Source organism: Silurus meridionalis, chromosome 16 (assembly GCF_014805685.1).
Source record: "Silurus meridionalis isolate SWU-2019-XX chromosome 16, ASM1480568v1, whole genome shotgun sequence".
NCBI lineage: Eukaryota > Metazoa > Chordata > Actinopteri > Siluriformes > Siluridae > Silurus > Silurus meridionalis.
In genome coordinates this window covers 6,639,051-6,657,814 of record NC_060899.1, presented here as the reverse complement: position 1 = coordinate 6,657,814, position 18,764 = coordinate 6,639,051, and the positions used below count along the sequence as shown (strand labels likewise).

General features: G+C 37.9%; 1 protein-coding gene across 4 annotated transcripts in view; it reads right to left on the bottom strand.

Annotated features, from left to right (window-relative positions):
* Nucleotides 1-1,957: 1,957 nt before the first annotated feature.
* The window catches only part of sulf2b (sulfatase 2b), a 124,237-nt gene continuing 107,430 nt past the window's right edge, over nt 1,958-18,764 (bottom strand). For 2 of the 4 annotated variants that reach the window (XM_046869328.1, XM_046869327.1), the window contains 9 exons: nt 14,108-14,336; nt 11,190-11,415; nt 10,859-10,955; nt 10,678-10,772; nt 10,511-10,573; nt 9,779-9,948; nt 9,535-9,677; nt 8,521-8,644; nt 1,958-6,009 (listed from right to left, as the gene is read on the bottom strand). In XM_046869328.1, the coding sequence (XP_046725284.1) occupies nt 5,336-6,009; nt 8,521-8,644; nt 9,535-9,677; nt 9,779-9,948; nt 10,511-10,573; nt 10,678-10,772; nt 10,859-10,955; nt 11,190-11,415; nt 14,108-14,336 (1,821 nt within the window). In that variant the 3' untranslated portion in view covers nt 1,958-5,335. Of the gene's footprint in view, nt 6,010-6,637; nt 6,692-7,833; nt 7,868-8,520; nt 8,645-9,534; nt 9,678-9,778; nt 9,949-10,510; nt 10,574-10,677; nt 10,773-10,858; nt 10,956-11,189; nt 11,416-14,107; nt 14,337-18,764 lie in introns of all 4 variants that reach the window. The other 2 variants (XM_046869329.1, XM_046869330.1) reach the window with 2 other exon arrangements.

Sequence of the window (18,764 nt, the reverse complement as noted above, 5' to 3'; positions counted from 1 at the left end):
TCCTCACTCTCCTCCTCTTCTTCTTCACCTCCAAAACCATCCTACAGACTACCATCCGATGCTGTCTAGCTACACTGTCCCCTGCCAACACATTACAGTCTCCAATCTCCTTCCGGTTGCATCTCCTACATAGAACATAGTCCACCTGTGTGCATCTTGCTCCACTCTTATACGTCACCCTATGATCCTCTTAAAATAAGTGTTCACCACTTCCATTTCCACTTGGTCTCCTGAACACTTAACATATCTACCTTTCTCCTCTCCATCATATCAGCTACCTCTCTCCCTTTACCAGTCATAGTACCAACATTTAAAGTACCAACCCAAACCTACACCCTCCTACACTTCTGCTTTTTCTGCCGTCTCTGTAGACATCTTCCTCCTCTCTTTCTCCCCCTTCGGCCAACAGTAGCCCAATTTCCACCGGTACCCTGTTGGCTAACAATACCTGTGGCAGTAGTTGGTAAACCGGACCGATCCTGTATGAAATTCTCTTTCGTGATCCACATATTTCATTGGGCCCATGTTTTACGCTGGATGCCCTTCCTAACGCAACCCTCCCCATTTATCCGGGCTAGGGACCGGCACTAAGAGTGCACTGGCTTGTGCAACCCTAATGGCTGGGTTCTGTTCTCAGCTGGTAACAATGCAGGAATATATTGCATCTGTGGTGAAATATTTTAATGAAGTACAGACTTGCCAAACTAAAAATTCCATGTGTACTACATACAGCTTAATTTAATAATAATAATAATAATAATAATGAATGGTTTTACTTGCTTACCTGCTTTTTCTTGTTGTTAATGATGTTGATGTTATTGTTGTTGTTGTTTTGTTTTATGTATGTATGTATGTATGTATGTATGTATGTATGTATATAGGCAATACTGTATTAACTTACGCATGTAAAATATTAAAAAACTATATTGGGTCAGTACTTTGACTGGTTTTGGTTTCAGTTGGAGACAAGGGGGTTCCATGCATTGGAGCATCCTTTTAGTTTGTTAATGTTAATGTTAAAACCTTGTTTCCCACACAATATCATGGAATCTTCATAAAATATAACATGGATAGGATATATCACCCCAGGTTGTTTCTGTTGGACATTTTATAGAAGGGTAAATGATACTATCAGATGCACACATTTTTTAAAAACTTTTTTTGTTTTGGTTAACTACTAATCAACAAACCTGATCAGAATTATTTGATTGATTAAGGTTGTACAGTAAAGTAAAGAGGTTTGGGCTCTGACATGTACTTACATAAAAAGTAGCCATTATTACTACCTGTTTTAGTATCACGGCGGTAATTGGACCTCACGTCATATTAATATATTAATACAAAAGTATTTCAAATTATGTTACCTAATGAACGTATCCAGGCTAAACATCCACCATATGATCAGGAATGTCTGTGTTCTCAGTCATGTTTACATTGCTGACTCCCTCTGTCTCATCTATGTTAACCCTGACTTCTTGTTGCCTTCTGCCTTGTTCGTTGTTAGCTCCATAAACTAGCCTACGTCTGTGGTGTGTGAGAGCCAAGAAATGATACACCAATGGTAGGTTGAAAAAGTCATGCAATGACAAGAAATAGGTTGATGGGCTGAAAATGCAAAGAGACGAAAAAATGTTTATCATGTGACCAAATAGATTAAAACTAAAGTAATGAGACTGGTTTGAAAATGTAAGAAGTAGAAAGTTTAAAAGATGTAGAGTGAAAGTAAAAAGTTTACAAAAAATAAATAGTGAAGTAAATTACTGATACCAGAAAAATCTACTTAAGTACAATAATGTATTTGTACTTCATTAGTTCCCACCTCTGTTGATAACTAACCCCTTTAGTTTGCATTATTCTTTAATGCTTTGGGTAACTCCAAAACCATATGGTGTGTGATGGAATGAAACATTTTTGAGGGAAAAAGATATCAATTACAGTATTTACAGAAATCACAATGTGGGCATTCAACACTTTTTTATTCACAACAAACAAGCGCTATTAAATGTCCACACATTAACTGAAAACAAAAATAAAGATATGATTAATCTATAGAACTGTACAAGGCATTGTTATGTTCAAACTGTCTGTCATATGAAATCGTCTCGCCACTAAAGTAGTCCCTCGAAAAAGTGCTGCGGGAAGTCCATAGAACAACTAGGAGCTTTCTTTATTTTTCTGATGTAACAACACAAAACCCGGTGCAAAAAAAGGCTTGGGGTTTAACACCTTGGCTGATCAAAAAATGATTAAAATAAAATTCTAGAAAGAGAGAAGAAGGCATCAAAGCATGAGCAAAGTTTAACAAGCTAGTTGATCCTAAAGTCAGGTTTAGATTCAGACTTTGCAATACTTTCATAAATATTAGCCATGTTTCCAGCCAAGTAAGGAATGAAATAAAATACATTCAGATGTGGTTCTGTTCAGACAATTGACATAAAGATGATGAGTGACCAATGCTGTGGGAGACATTTTGCTGCCATGGGTTTGATTTAATTGTGCCCTTAGTTGGACGAGTGAGTGCAAATCAATACAATGAGACATATCTATCCTAATGGAAGTGGTTCACTGGGAATGATGGAGGGGGTCCACTGTGTTTAATGAGTAATGAAATGATTTAAATCATACTCTATGACTTTCAGTGTCATCACATCTCAAACTATATGTTAGATAGAGTGCTCATCCAACTAGGGAATTGCGTTTTAGAAGAATAGTGTATGTTTTGTCTGGAAAAGTATGGCAAGGTGTATGGAAGTTTTCTCTGTTGCTCATGGGGGCCCAGACATATACCAAGCAGCTTTAGGGTGCTTTTTCCTCTAATTTATTTTACTTTACTTCATTTGATTCCATTAATTTTTTTGCTTCATACGTACTAATGCTGAAAAAAATGCTATCCATCTGTGACAGGCTTACATATGTGTTATTGTGTATCCTCGTAATCTTAGTATTTTAATCTGATGATCTTTATATAAAATAGAGTTTCACAGAATGACAAGAAGTTACTCAAATAATCACTTTTTACATCCATGGTGAGTAGAGACACCCATTAGACTGCATTAAATGCTGGTGCTTTTCTGCTAACCACAGCTGTAAAAAATGGTTATTTGAGTTAATGTAGCATTCACATAATTGTATGATTGGAAAATGTGTGAATATATGGCCCGAATTGTCCAGAATGATTGGTGAATGTATATTGCACTTTTTTACTGCATTCTTTTGCTGTTTACATTGTTTATTAGCAGACTGAATGAAATCTGATTAATTGGTTTGATACTTTGATCTGACATTTCTACACCTGCTTGGTTGGAAACACAGCCATACAAACATTAGCCATATTAAAAACAACACCTACAATCCTGCTATTATACAATCTTTCTGCAGGAGCAGTCATGTTCTTAAGCGCTTCAACAAATGACCTGAGACTGAACAGAAAGTCAATTGTTTGCGCAGATGTGCTGATCAAAAAAATATGAACATAATCCAAAGTCAAAATGAAAATATGACTAATGACCTGTTGCGTGTCATATAAAATATACTTTAACATTTACAGCATATTCATTTGCAAACGTACATTCAAATACATACTGCCATTTTAATATAGTTGCTCAGACTGTAGTAGCACCATGTCTAACACAAATACCTAAGAAGATTTCGGTTAAAAGGAAATTCACACTTGATAATCACATCAAACCTTTATCGTCATGTCTTAAAAAAAAATATATATATATAATAAAAAAAAAACATTTGTGTCAGTAAATAATATGAAATTTCATTTTTTATCTAATTAATATTATATAGTCCAACATATGAAATAGATTCTGTTGCACCAAGGTTATGCAGAGGACTGTGTATGCTCCAGTATCAGAAACATTTCCTGTGGTTTTGATGTTATTTATTTATTTGTTTGTTTGTTTGTTTGTTTGTTAGTTAGACTGACAAGCCACATGCCTGAGACTGTTGTGACTCTAACCCCTAGTAGTAAGAATTTAATGAAATATTGAATGTCCACCTTGGACACATTTTTCATATACAGGCCCCAAATAATTTGACAAACCTAATAATAAGAGCATCCTTAAAGGTAAAGAAAACGGAGTGAAAAATATAACAAATTGAGTGAAAATACATGATGTGCTTTAATTTACACTTCCCCTACAATGTCCAAATTAGACACTTGTCAAACAGTTTTTCTTTCGCCTGTTTGAAGAGAGCAGTGCTAAATGAAGTGTGTAAACTGCGCACAAGGACCTGAATGCTTTCCTTAATTCTTTTGTACAGATGTTACAGCTGTTAATGTGTTAACCCTCATGCTCTGTTCGTTTCTTAGCAATAATTATCACTGCCGCACACCATATGTTCTGTTTTCTTTGAGATACAATATCATATGAAATATATCTCCATGTTGATGATTCCAGTTTACTGTAGGTAAAAGGGTTGAATTAACAGACAATTACATTCTAGATATTATTATGCCCCCCTCCCCCCAATCCCCCCTCCTTCATTTCCTGTATCTCAAATTTTTCCTGGCATACCAAAAACATTCATTTCAAAATATCTTTAACACAATTTGTTAACAGTATTTATGGGAGCAAAACACTATTTAAGTATGTATGCACGGATGTGAGGGTTTGGAGGATATTGCATTATATTCATATGGTAAAATAAATGAAACAGGCCTGAATATGACCTCTGTAATAAAAATGATTTGCAACTAGCAAGGACAGAGTTGTGTTGAAAAATGGTAGTTTTCACTCAAAATGAACAGAACATAAGGGTAAAACAAGCATCTGATTAGTGTGGCCACGAAGTCAGCCATGATATTCGATAAAGGGTTGTTGGACATTGAGGCAATTATGGAAAGAGAATGTTCACAATCGAATGTGCCACATGGTGTGAAGCTGTGCAGGGGAGACATACACACAGCCAACAGCAAGTACAAAAATAAAACGCATACATGTATCCACAACACAAAACTCCACAAAGTCCCATATACATCAACTTTCTTCCACTTGTAACTTCCTCATCACTTCACACAACACCACCTAACAAATGGTCAATGAAATGTGCTCTCTTCGAAGCCTAGCCGATCTCTGAAATATTGGTTATGTAGCATGATAGACAGATTTAAAGGAGGACCAGCCAGACAGAAAAGAAACAGAGCCTGGAGATTGTGGCTGAGGCGGAAGACTGATGTGTACAGACGAGGCAGAACGAGAGAACGATAGGAGAGGTAGGAGAGAAAAAGGTTGGTTGTAGGCTGGAGGTAAACTTCTCTACGCTTCCTTTGATGGTTAAGTGTCATCTCTGAGAAACAAGTAATGACAGTAGGTCATTCCAAAAGTCAGACGGAGACCTGGATATAGCTGCAGTCACAGTGGGCGGTGCTGGATCTCCGTCGACCTGTTCGTTTCTTAATATAAACCTCTCCCTCGTCATCATCATCACTATCCTCTATCTCCTTTTCTTCTTCTTCCTCCTCCTCGTCTTTCTTCTCCTCTTCAGTTCGTCCACTCCACATATGCTTATTTGCTATTTCCTCTGACGTATTCCTGTCCTTGTGTGGTTCAGAGGAGAGCAAATGTTCCATAAGAGGAGAAGTAGAAGAAGAAGAAGAAGAGGAAGAAGAAGAAGTAGGAGGGGCTGAGGAAGAGGGGTGTGTCTTCGTTCTCAATCCCAAAGCCTCTTTTAAAAGATCTGTCCCTGCCTTCCTCAGCAACAAAGCAGGAGTGGCCAGAGTGGTAAGGTAGATAACTGAAGCTGATCCACTGGCAGAGGACACGAGGGCACAGTCTCTTCCTCCAGCCCCTCCTGTCAGGTCATGCGTGCAAAGCCGGTTATGGTTGCTAAGGTACGTATACGTGTGGTCCACGGAGCGGCTGAAGTGGGCCCAGTCCTCCAGGCTCAAAGTGAAGTTCAGGTCGAGATCGTAGGCGTGCTCATCGAGTGTGTATAAGGGATGGAATTGGCTTTTGTTCACCTGGTTCTTATCCTTCCCATCCTTCCCAAATCTGCCCTCTATTTTGGTAAAATCACACACGCGCGCGCACACACACACACACACACACACACACACACACACACACACACACACACACACACACACACACACACAAATATATATACAAATTCACATTTGCTGTTTGACATTAATCATAGAAACGTTGACAGTATAAAAGGGCAATGTGTAAATAATAGTGACATGCCTTAAATGTAATGGATTGATGTTTACAGTTTCAATATGGAGCAAATAAAGCAAAACTGCGATGAGAAAAAGAACCCAAACACATGAACAGAGAGAGGAATAAAGCCATATAATAAATGCTCCAGGCAGTCCCCTAAAGAACCAGAAAGGTGTAATAAGTGATTTGTTGAGTTGATGAGTTGAGGAATATAGGAGGTGTCTCTACTCTCTAATGGCCAAAAACAAAATTAAAAGTGGTCCAGGTAAAAAAAAAGAAAGAAAGAAATTCCATGCAGACAGACAAAGCATAGAAACCTTCTCTAAAACAAGCAGATAGGAAAGCATACAAAACTGAGGTCAAATAAGAGGAAAGAGAACAAAAAAGATGATTTAGACTGGGCGGTGGTTTAGTGGTCTCATATCCCAAAAGGAAGGTGTAGAAGCAGAACAGTCCAAACTCACAGCAATTTGGAGGCGGACTTCCTCATTTTGGGCCATTTGCGACGCTGAAATTGCCTAATGCCACAAGCAATGATAAAACAGTGTTACTCTGCCACCCAAATTCAAGCAGGTGACCAAGGAGAGCCAATCAGAAGGCTTGCAAGCTATAACATGTACATCTCAGCGGCCGGAGTAAACATGCAAGTATACAAGACAAAGAGAGAGGGAGGGAGGGAGAGAGAGAGAGAGAGAGAGAGAGAGAGAGAGAGAGAGAGAGAGAGAGAGAGAGAGAGAAAACAAGAGCAGTGTAATGCCCTCTATGAGATTGAAATAAAGGAGAAGACAATTTAATAAATGCCAAAAAAGTGTCAACTACTGATAAAGCTGAGAACGTTGTGTTCAAGAGTCATATGATTCTTACATTTTAACAACAAATTATAATAAATAGTGCTGATCAAAAGCAACTGTCTTTATATCAGCAAATTCAATTCAATTCAATTCAATTCAATTCAATTCAATTCAATTCAGTTTTGTCTCATACATTAGTCTTTCCCTAAATAATAATTAGTGGTAATAGTAATTAGTAGTAATAATAAGTATAATAATAGTGTAATATAATATTTGTACAAAATAAAATCATCTTTTTATTCTTTTTATAATTCCATTTTTATTCATCATTTTATATGTATGCTGTAAACGTTTTAACCTGGTCAGGGTGTGGGTAATTCCGGATTAGAAGACGACTGATTAATCGGTTTTTGCCGATTATTCGGCACCGATAGTTGATTGCAATGGATAACTAGGACTATCGGCTTTCAGCAAAAATCCGTGCCGATTTTTCCAGGTTGCATCTGTGCTGAAGTGGCTAAGAAGGTCAGCTGACATTATACAGTCCGGGAGCGACCTCTAGAGGCGAATCACTGTCATTGAACACCGTTCACCCAGACACTTGGCACTGTGAAGGAAACTAGACCTTCCAGAGTAAACTCACAGATTAGATGATTTACAAGTCTTCTCCTTTATTTAACTATTGGCACATATAGCCTTTTTTTTTTTCTTTAAACTGTTAAGATGTGTTGTGTCCAAACACTTTGCATTCATCAATGCAAGCAAACGGTCGGCTAATAAATGCTGTTTATTGCTCGATCATGGCGTCATACTGATCTGTTAGTGTCATTCTATTCTACTGAAGTCATGAATTCATTTAGCAAAGATACCTGTATTCATCATAGCTGCTTCTCTCTTTGCCTCCTGAAGAAGAGACAATATCGTTAGTTAGAGAGAGTGAAGACAGATAAAGTTACAGTGACGTACACACTCCTTTGTGAAATCATGAGCTGACTGGCCTATTTACATGCTTCTTATTATATTCAGATTTATATGTACTACTACCTGTATTATCTGCTGCTTAGATCAATACTTACTGAGTTTTAAAAAAATAATTTGTTCATATCCATGCATGATATTCAGTTTCAGATCAACATAACATCAGTGTTTCCAAAACTGGTTTCTGTTATGCACATTTTTTTTAAAGAAATAACAGATCAACAGTGTCAGGCTCATTGGTGCAAGATGCTGATAACAGGCGCCTGACTTCAGCAGCAGAGCAGCTCAGACTTAACATGAGAAGGTCTGTTTGCATGAAAACAGAGAACAGAAAGCAAGGCAGGGCCAGGGTCATGTGAGGATGAGGATGACGAAGACGTGGGAACATTATTTTGAGCACCATTCTGAGGTATGGAGGACGTGCGCAGCATGTAAACTGATAACACATTTTCCAAGAGAATACTCCAGCTTTAAAGGCGTGTAATCGGGTATTTACGTGAGTGTGACTGTGCATGCATTAACGTGTGTGTGTGTGTGTGTGTGTGTGTGTGTGTGTGTGTGTGTGTGTGTGAACTCACCCAGGTCCATGTTGCGTATGCGAGGGTTACACTGTTTGTGTCCCTTGCAGCCTCGTAGCTCCATGAGCTGAACATGCATTTGGTTCAGAACGTGCCGATCCAGTGTGTTTACTGCGTTGATCAACTGGAAGCAAACGCAACACAGCACTGTGTAACTGAGATTGCATATATAGTATGCACAAATGTTTAACTTCCTGTTCACTGAAGAAAACATTTTCATGCAATGAATTATGATTATGAACTAACACAGCTTTATTACATTTCAATGTTTCTTTATCCTCAGGTCACTGTTAAGATTAATAGAAAAGAAACAAGAATGTGTTCACTATAAGGCCAAAACTATGTGGACAACTGACCACATAGCACATACTATGTGTCACAGTCACAGATCTTTTGAAAATCCTATTCCAGACTTTACCACTCCTCTGGGAAGGCTTTCAAATAGATTTTAAGGCATGGCTGTATGGGATTTGTACTCATTCATACCAGACACCAAAACATTAGAGAAGCCTGGCATTGATGTTGTGTGTGCTCTGTTTTTCAACTGATCCTAAAAAAGGTGTTTGATAGGGTCAGACTAGTTCTTCCGTATCAAACATTGCAAACCATACACTACATACTACATAACCACCTATGTTAATTATACAACAGCGTAATTTGGTCATGTGACGCATTGAGAATGTGCTGTGCAAATATAGGTACTGCAGTCCAGCTACAGTATTTGCACTCCAAATAAAAAAGCATAGCATACTGAATGTTTTCATGACATAATCTAAATACACATTAAACGTCTGCCTAAGAAACATTGAGATAAAATAAACATACACTTTATAGAAACTGAATTAAGTTTATTTTTGTGCCGAAGAAAAAAAATGCTTTTGGCTTCAGACTACTCAGTTGGATACTCCTGTATACATACAGGAGAGAATTCACTTTTTCACTATTTTATCTTCTTGTGTTAAGTTACAGTTTTATTCTTTCACCTTCCTTTTCAAATCGTGCCAAAATTCTGACCTGGTATGGATCTGTGTTAATGTCAAAGTATTCCAGGAAGCCTGTAGCAAACTCGCAGAACAGGAAGTTATGCGTCTCATTGATGGTCCTCATGCACCAGTATGTGTTATTGTTGGCACTGGTGCAGGCGCAGAAAGGTCCCACTGTAAGCACGAAAGCATGGCCATTAAGAGAGAGGCAAAAAGAGCTAATAATTAAATATGTGTGTGTGTTTGTGTGAGTGTGTGTTTTGTATTTGGCATACAGGTCCAGAAGGGGGCAGTCTGCCAGTGTTGGTTATCATGTGTGAAGCAGGTAAGGCCTGGCATGCTGCACGTGTCATTGTTACGTAGACGCTTCAACATTTTCCTGAGCTTCTTTCTGCGCTTCTGCTCCATCATCACCCATGCCTTCTTATCCTTCTCCTGCACTTTCCTGCAGAGAGAGACAAGGTTGAATCCACTGAAGCATACTCAATCAATAGATATTGAATCAATAGATATGATAAATAATGCCTGTCATGACAAATTGTTCTGATAAACACAAAGTGCCCATAGCAGCACATGGAGATCAGTGGTCTCCTCTTCACTGTCATATCTGATTTAGGAATTTAGATCAACATTTAAAGATTTTTAATGCTTAAAACCTTACAGCATCACATATTTATGTTAATGGTGAAATGTTGTAATGTAGTGCTTGTACATTTCATTTTGTAAAGGAAGGTTCAACACTGATATATTAAAACAGCTTTAAGTACATTTATATATTCACAATCGTTTGATACATAAAGGATTGCATATAATTTTATATAATCCTAATCACTATTATTTTAATACAGTATGTTTCATTGTTTAAGACAAACATATACTGATAGTCATATACTGAGTGTCTCCATGAAACGTGCACATATGTCACACACACACACACACACACACACACACACACACACACACACACACACACACACACACACACACACACACATTTTTTTTTTCACCTGAATGGGTGCACGGTGTCAGATTTATATTTTCTCAGCTTACTCTTATACTTGGATTTGTAGCTGAAACATATCAGAGAATTATTATTATTATTACTACCTCAATTTTTGAAACCCCAATTGCGATATATAGATGTTAAATTATGATTGAAAACTGTCACTCTTACATGTATTTGCTGCAGTCACAGTCCCCAGGCCTCACCCTCTTCAGGTGACCTCTGACCTCCCTCAGGTTCTTAATCTTAGTCTGTAAAGTCTCGATCTAGGTGGTGAGAATATTGTAAAGTTATGTTTAATACATTATAAGGCTTGTAAAACATAAATGTGTATTTGTATGTTTTTACATACCTCGTGATCAATATGGAGTTTATGATCTTTCCATGCCTGTAAGGATTTGTACAGTCCTACGTCGCACTTTACTGTATCGTTGGCCAGAATGGCGCACCTGGGAAAAAAAACCCAACATACAAATAATAAGAAGGAATGAATGACATTTTGTAAAAGAGAATACATTTTCGATTTCTGTAATAAATAAACAGTCACAAGTTGTTGCACACTAATAACAATTGGGTTGATATGCAGCAAATACTAAACAAGTAAACGAATATCTGGTATGAATGACCACAAATATGACAAAAAATATTTTTAAAGCAACTAAATGCTGAACCTTACATCTTACCTGTGTGTGACTTTTATAGATGAAGGCAATGCCAGGCTGTTGCTGGTTTGTGTCTCAGGACCCATTCCGCTGAACATCTCCTCCTCCTGATGGCTGTGGCTCAGGTTCCTCCTGTTGACTGGTTGATATTTGTCATCCAGATCGACTGCATAGAGATCTCCATCTATCTCCACAGACAGCGAGCGAGCGTAGCGGTTTCTGGAGTAGCTTTTCACTGTCTTCATTTCTACCAGACACATAAGGGTAAATGTGTAATCTAGGTTGTGTAATGTTAAGTCTCGTGTTAATTTGCTGTGATGACTAGATTTGGGGTTGAATCTCAAAGGAATTTCAAAATATCCCAAGAATGTCATTGCATGACTGTGAAACTCCACAGGGGAATTCCTCACCATTCAAGAAACTGATGAAGCATCTCTGTGAGTCATGAAACAACCAAACAAGACCAAACACTACACTTTATCCACTAGGGGGCAGAAGAGTATCACAGAGAAATGAAGTGGGCGCACACTACATACACCTCTACCCACATTTTTCTCTGTACAGCTCACATGACACTTCTTTCTTGTAAATCTGTCGTTTTGTCTGCGTACTGCACAACCCATCACGCACAATAAACTGATAAACAGTGAGATCTTTCCCCTGATGTTCTTGCTGATAATAACACTGCAGTCTCAGGAAAAACACAAGATGGTTCTGTGTAGTCGGACAGGGAAGGGTGGGCATTCTGTTTGCTCAATTAGTTAAAAGTCAATTATAAAATTGGTCAAGGAACTGTAAAAAAATGCCTCATTAAATTTAATGAAAGCCTTCAAATTCATTTAAAACAATATATTCTGTTTTTAGTTCATTTTAAAAATGTAATCATTGCATGCTTTGATTTTAAAATGCACATTTTAATGAATAGAATATTTCCCTGTGGTCTCTTTATTCGGTCTCCTCTAACACTAAAACATTATTTAAAATAATCAATATTGCCCCTCATGATAATTATAAAAAAAAAAAAAAAAGATTCTTTATGAAATAAAAATTTTATTATGCATTATTTTTTGGTACAATATATTGAATTTACATGCATATTTTGCAATGTTTTCTTTCTTTTTTGCCTTTTCTGGCAAACATCTATCTCCAGCAGGTGACGGGATGCCATTCCATCGCAGAACATCATGCACACAATATTTAATAGAATAAAATATTATTAAAAACACTAAAATGAGATATTACTGTCTCATTTAAATGTTTACTATTATGCGGTGCAAAGTGCAACCGTTGAATGAGTTTTGCCAGTGATGCTCAGCAAATATACCGACAAAAAAAAAAGTGTCCACAAGTATAAGAAAAGTATATTCTAAAAATACACTATTCACTATTACCACATATAAACTGCTACTGTATACACTATATAGACAAACGTACAATTGTTATCAATTAGGCATACAATTGTATAGGATGACTTCCCCTTCTCTTTAAGTTAAGAACCTTTTGTACGTCGCTGCAAATGTAAATGTAAATGTAAGAGGCCCAAACATGTTCCAGCATGAGCTTCCTAAAAATATACATGATGGTTGGGAGCACTCACACCCAGATTAAGAACTTAGAGTAGTCAGTACACCTCACAAAGAACCGAAGAAACCTGCAGAACACTTACATGCTTAAAACTGTGTCTACCAAATGGTACAAAAAGTCTATCTAGATGCTACAAAATCAGACAGCAAGTACTAAAGAAACTGTTATAGGGGTAAAGTGGAAGCTGATGCAATCAGTCATACTGAAAAAAAAAAAATTAGTCATCTATTAAATGAAAGAAATCCCGTCATTAATCTTTTTTTTGCAATTGATAATAAGTTCCTCACACAGGCTGAAAATAAGAAGCTAATTATGAAAATTAGATCATAAGGGGCTTTAATTTAGACCTGGGGGTGGGGGTTTATCACAGATCTTAAAAATATAATATAATATGCACTGAAGTCTATTAAGAAAATCAGATGCCCCCCCCTGTGAGATTCAGTTCTGAATTATGATATCTCCCTGACCTCATTTATCTGATCACGTCTTATTCAATTGCACCTAGGATATAAATTTACACTTGTAGACAAATACTCTCTGTCTCCAGTTCACTGGATCACGTCTTAAATAATGAGGAAGAGGATCTTCCTACAGGCCATTCAAGCTCTCAGCCAGGACAACATCTTGGATTTATTTGCATAATACCCACACCTCCTAAAATCCCGTTCGCTCCACATGTATAAATATTTATGTTGCCAATTTTCACTCCAACTACCTCAGCATAATGTTAGCCTAATACTTCAGCATTATATTCTAAATATATTTACACTATTAAAATAAATTAAATGTTAATTATATTTTATATTATATATTTTTTTTCTTTTCTACCTGTAAGTAAATGATACAAGTATATTTTTTTAATAAAAAGGATGGCTGTTCCATTATTTACATTAATGGCATTTGGCAGAAGCCCTCATCCAGAGCGACCTACAACTGAACAGTTGAGGGTTAAGGGCCCTGCTCAAGGGCCCAACAGTGGCAGTCCAATACCTTGACCCCTGAGCTACCACCTCCTCTCCCCCATCGAATGAATCACCATCTTGCATTTGTTTAAAATGTAAAAAAATTTGTTTAAAATTTGGAAATGATGGACCACATTCTTTATTATAATTTTGTGTAAAAAGGGGTTTTATTTGCTAATTGTGATTTGGACAGACAGATGTGTTTCCATGTCTGCTTGACCACCTCCTGTAGTTTAACTAAAAAAAATCTAAATAAATGTATGTTGGGTGCTGATTTTCCCCCAAATGACTATAATTCTGATATACAATATACATGACTTGAATCACCATGGAATGTAAATGTGATCTGTATTCCAATATACATGTGTTTTGCATGTATGTTAATTTGCTTACTTTTTTTGGACATCAGGGTCTTTTTTTTCAGTGTGCTAAGCCTGTAGCTGCTGAAGTCACAGTCACAGTCATCAGGGTCTGTATTGGCTTTAGCAATGGTGCTAAGAGCGCGTTGGTAAAACTGGGGCTTTGCGCTGGACACTGCTTTCCTCGCTGCAGAAAGACTGGCCATGCCTTTGCACTTATATAGCCTCAGCTTCCCCGTGGAGTCCTCCACACACTGCCACTTCTAGAGAGAGCAAGAGATAGAAAGATAGAGAGAAATAGCGAGATAGAGAGAAAGGGAGAGAGAAAGAGAGAGAGAGAAATGTGAGTGAGGTAGGGGTTTGTGAGAGACAGGACATTCAAGGAAAGCTGTGAGCACTTGGGACACACAAGTACTTAGCTTGCCTAAACAAGTAGGCCTTTCTCGCTCTCTCTGTCTCACACACATATACACAGCGTACTATTTTGAGCAAACCCGATGCGCACACCTCCATTTTTTTCGCGTACGCGCTGAAAGCTTTTTGTCACAAACGATCCATGTTTATGTCACACTTCAGACACCGCACAGGTGAAAAGTGGCACTCGTGTGCGCTGTTTGTACGCCCCCTGTGTTTGTGCATGTGTACGTGCGTTCAGGTCGATTAAGTGGTGAGAATTGCCTCGCTGATCTCTGCCTGCTCTCTTTCTCATCGGTAATTACCATGCCATGCCAAGTCCTTCTTGTTAAAAGCCTTGTTAATGAAGAGCTCGAGTTGCGCTCTTTTTATCTTGCGTGCCGTTGCTGTGGCCTTGTCAGGTCATTAAGAGCGAGACGATGCTATAAAAGCTTGAGGATGATGCTCTGCACCAGCCAGCTGGAAACAAAAGGTGGACTAAAAATGGGGATTGTGATACAGTGTGCTGGTTTTGGGATGTTTCTTCTATGCCAAAATAGATTCAGTGGCACGATTAAAAGGTGCAGTCAGTCATACGGCTGTGCTATCTCAGTGGATACAGCATTAGACCTCTTTGAAGGTCATGATATCAATAGCCCAGGACTGTCAAACTGCTCCATCCTTGAGCAAGGCCCTTGACCTTGGAGGGTTATAAAAAGTGATATAATTGTAAGTCAGTCTGGATAATGGCATCTGCCTAATGCCATAAATGTAATGAAATAAAATGCAGTTTAAAAAAAGATTCATTGCAAGGTTATGGTGCAATAGTGAATATGACACTGTACAGCTAAAATAATGCAGTATGGTGTGTATATAAGTTGCAATTAGAACAAATCACTGAAATAAGAATTATGGCACGAAAAATAATCTACATAGAGTCGACTCAATAAATTATTGGCACCCTTTTTAAAGAAAAAAAATGACACGTGAGTCAAGGACACATGCCGTAAGTGATGGGAATGCTGAATATTTTCTTTTCTTTCATTCGTTTATCATTAGAAGATTGGAGTGAATCCAGTGCCTATGAAGCTCATGGTTCAGGGTTTGATCCTTAGCTCAGGTTACTCTCTGTGTGAAGTTCTGTGTGTGATCTCTCTGTCTTTGTGGAGTTTTGTCTGTGGTCTCTGTGTCTGTGTGTATTGTTGTGTGATCTGGAAGGTATTCACAGCGCACACATTTCCACATTTTGTTATGTTATAGCCTTAATTTTAAAATGTATTTAATTCATTATTTTTCTCAAAATTCTACAAACATAACCCTATAATGACAATATGAAAGAACTGTGTTTGTCAAATTAATTTAAATATATATATATATAAAAAAGAATCACAGGTACATAGAGTAATTATTCACAGACTTTGCCATGACACTCAAAATTGAGCTCAGGTGCATCCTGTTTCAACTGATCATTCTTGAGATGTTTCTACAACTTGATTGGAGTTCATGTGTGGTAAATTCAGTTGATTGGACATAATTTGGAAAGGCACACACCTGTCTATAAAAGGTCCCACAGTTAGTTAACAGTGCATGTCAGTGCACAAACCAAATCAAATACAAGGAATTATCTGTAGACCTCTGAGACAGGATTGTATCAAGGCACAGATCTGGGAAAGAGTACAGAAAAATGTCTGCAGCATTAAAGGTCCCAATAAGTACAGTGGCTTCCATCATCCATAAATGGAAAAAGGTTGGCACCACCAGGACTCTTCCTATAGCAGGCCACCCGGCAAAAATGAGTGATCAGGGGAGAAGGGCATCTCTGCAGCACTCCACCAATCAGGCATGTATGGTAGATTGGCCACAAGGAAGGCACCCATCAGTAAAAGGCACATGACAGCCCACCTGGAGTTTGCCAAAAGGCACCTGAGGGACTCTGAAACTATGAGAAACAAAGATTGAACTCTTTGGCTTGAATGCCAAGTATCGTGTCTGGTGGAAACCAGGCACCTTTCATCACCTGGCCAATACTATTTTTCAGTGGCAGATACTGACAGACTAGTCAGGATCGAGGGAAAGATGAATGCAGCAATGTACAGAGACATCCTTGATGAAAACCTGCTCCAGACCTCAGACTGGGGTGACGGTTCATCTTCCAACAGGACAACAAACCTAATCACACAGCCAAGATAACAAAGGAGTGGCTACGGGATGACTCTGTGAATGTCTTTGAGTGGCCCAGTGAGAACCCAGACTTGAACCTGATTGAACACCTCTGGAGAGATCTGAAAATGGCTGTGCACCAACACTCCCCATCCAACTTAATGGAGGTTGAAAAGTTCTGCAAAGAAGAATGGGAGAAACTGCCCAAAAATAGGTGTGTCCAGCTTGTAGCATCATACTCTAAAGACTTGAGGCTGTAATTGGTGCTTCAACAAAGTATTGAGCAAAGACTGTGAAAACTTATGTGCATGTGATTTTTTTTTATTTTTAATACATTTGCAAAAATTTCATTGTAATTATGGGGTATTGTGTGTAGAATTTTGAGGAAAACAATTCATTTAATCCAATTTGGAATAAGGCTGTAACATAACAAAATGTGAAAAAAGTGAAGGGCTGTATCTAGAGATTTTGCCTCATGTCTAGTCCTCATCTGATAGATGCTATAACATAATTAAGTTAAATAAAATAAAGCTTTCTTAATCTTTATTTTTTAAGATCTATAAACAAAAAATAGATTAAGTTGTGTGTGGAGTATTTTTCACAGCAGCCTTCGCTCATTTTATTGGAAGGTGCCAATAAATCTGTTGAATGTAAATACAATATTCTACAGCTCTAAAGACTGAGTTCTATCACTAGTAGGAATTTTATTTAGTGACAACAAACATTTCGATTTAAAATCTATTTCCGGTTCAATATAAAAAACTATATTTCCAATTATCCAGATCAACTAACAGATATCTTACAACTAAGCATTTAAGGACCTTGCTCAAGTTGCTTGGTGGTGCTTGCATTTGAACTCATGCCCTTTCAATACAAAGACCAATATCTTAACCACTGAGCCCCCTTGGTGTTACAGGAATGTACAATACCATCATTTTTTTTTACTGTCTATGGGAACAGCACATAAACCAAACCAAAGCTCAACAAAAAATACCTATCAGTTACCTATCAGTAAGAGCATGTTTAATGCAGTTCACATGTTAATATTCATTCATGTTTAACATTAATTTGGCACATACATGCAGATGTCACACTTTGATCAAGAGTCGGAAACCAGAATACGATTAGGACGTTTATTAGCCTTGGGAAACAAACAGAAGCTAGATAGCAGCATGTACTGGAAACCAATTATATTCCGAAACACAGGTAGTCTAGGGCTGATCGCCAGAATGAACCGTAAATCGGGGCTTATAAAGGGAGGGTGTAGACTGGAGACAGGTGAAGGTGATTAGTATGAAGGGGTGGTGCTGCCAGTGTACTGAGTGCCGAGGGGGGGCGTGGCCGGTGGTTCCCTGACAGCAGAGAATATGGTTAGAGAAGTTTCTTTCTTTTTTTTTTTTTTTTTTTAAGGGGACACTTCGGATGGAATACAAAAGACGCTCGCAATGTCGAACACGGCATCCCACTCACTCACAAGTCTAAGAAGGACATTTTGACAGGAAATGGGAAGATAAAAACCAGACAGGATGATTGGATAGCAGAATGAGAAAGCGAAAGTGAGTTACTGGGTGGGAGATGGAGCGCTGTGGAGGAGGAGAAAGCGGTCAACTCCCTCACAGAGAGAAAAGGAGAGCTGGATATGTCAGGTGTGTTTGATCTGACAGCTCAAAGCTCTCTACCACTGTGCCTTCATTAGCGACTATGTGTGTGTGTGCGTGTGTGTATGAGAAAAGTCTCACTGCATGACATTCTACAAATACCTCCTGTTTAACAGTTATGTGCAGATATAGCTTTTACCTAAAGCAAATACTGTATATACACAAATCTATAGTGTACTTTGTCTATTCATCTTTTTCAGTTGTAGAGCAGCTTTGAGCAGCACGGAGTGTGTGTAGGACAGAGAACTTGCTCTATAAAAACAGGCATGCGATTATGCACTATTTCTAAATCTCTATTTAAACAGATGCAGATTTGTGATATTGAGTGTGTTAACTGCCCCGTACAATAAGGTTAGGTTTTCCTCATATCTAATCTATTCTACTGAACTATGAACTATTATATCTAGAATAGATAATAAGGTTTTTCACAAACTTCTGAAATCTATGCCAATTGATAGACACATACCAAACACTATAAAC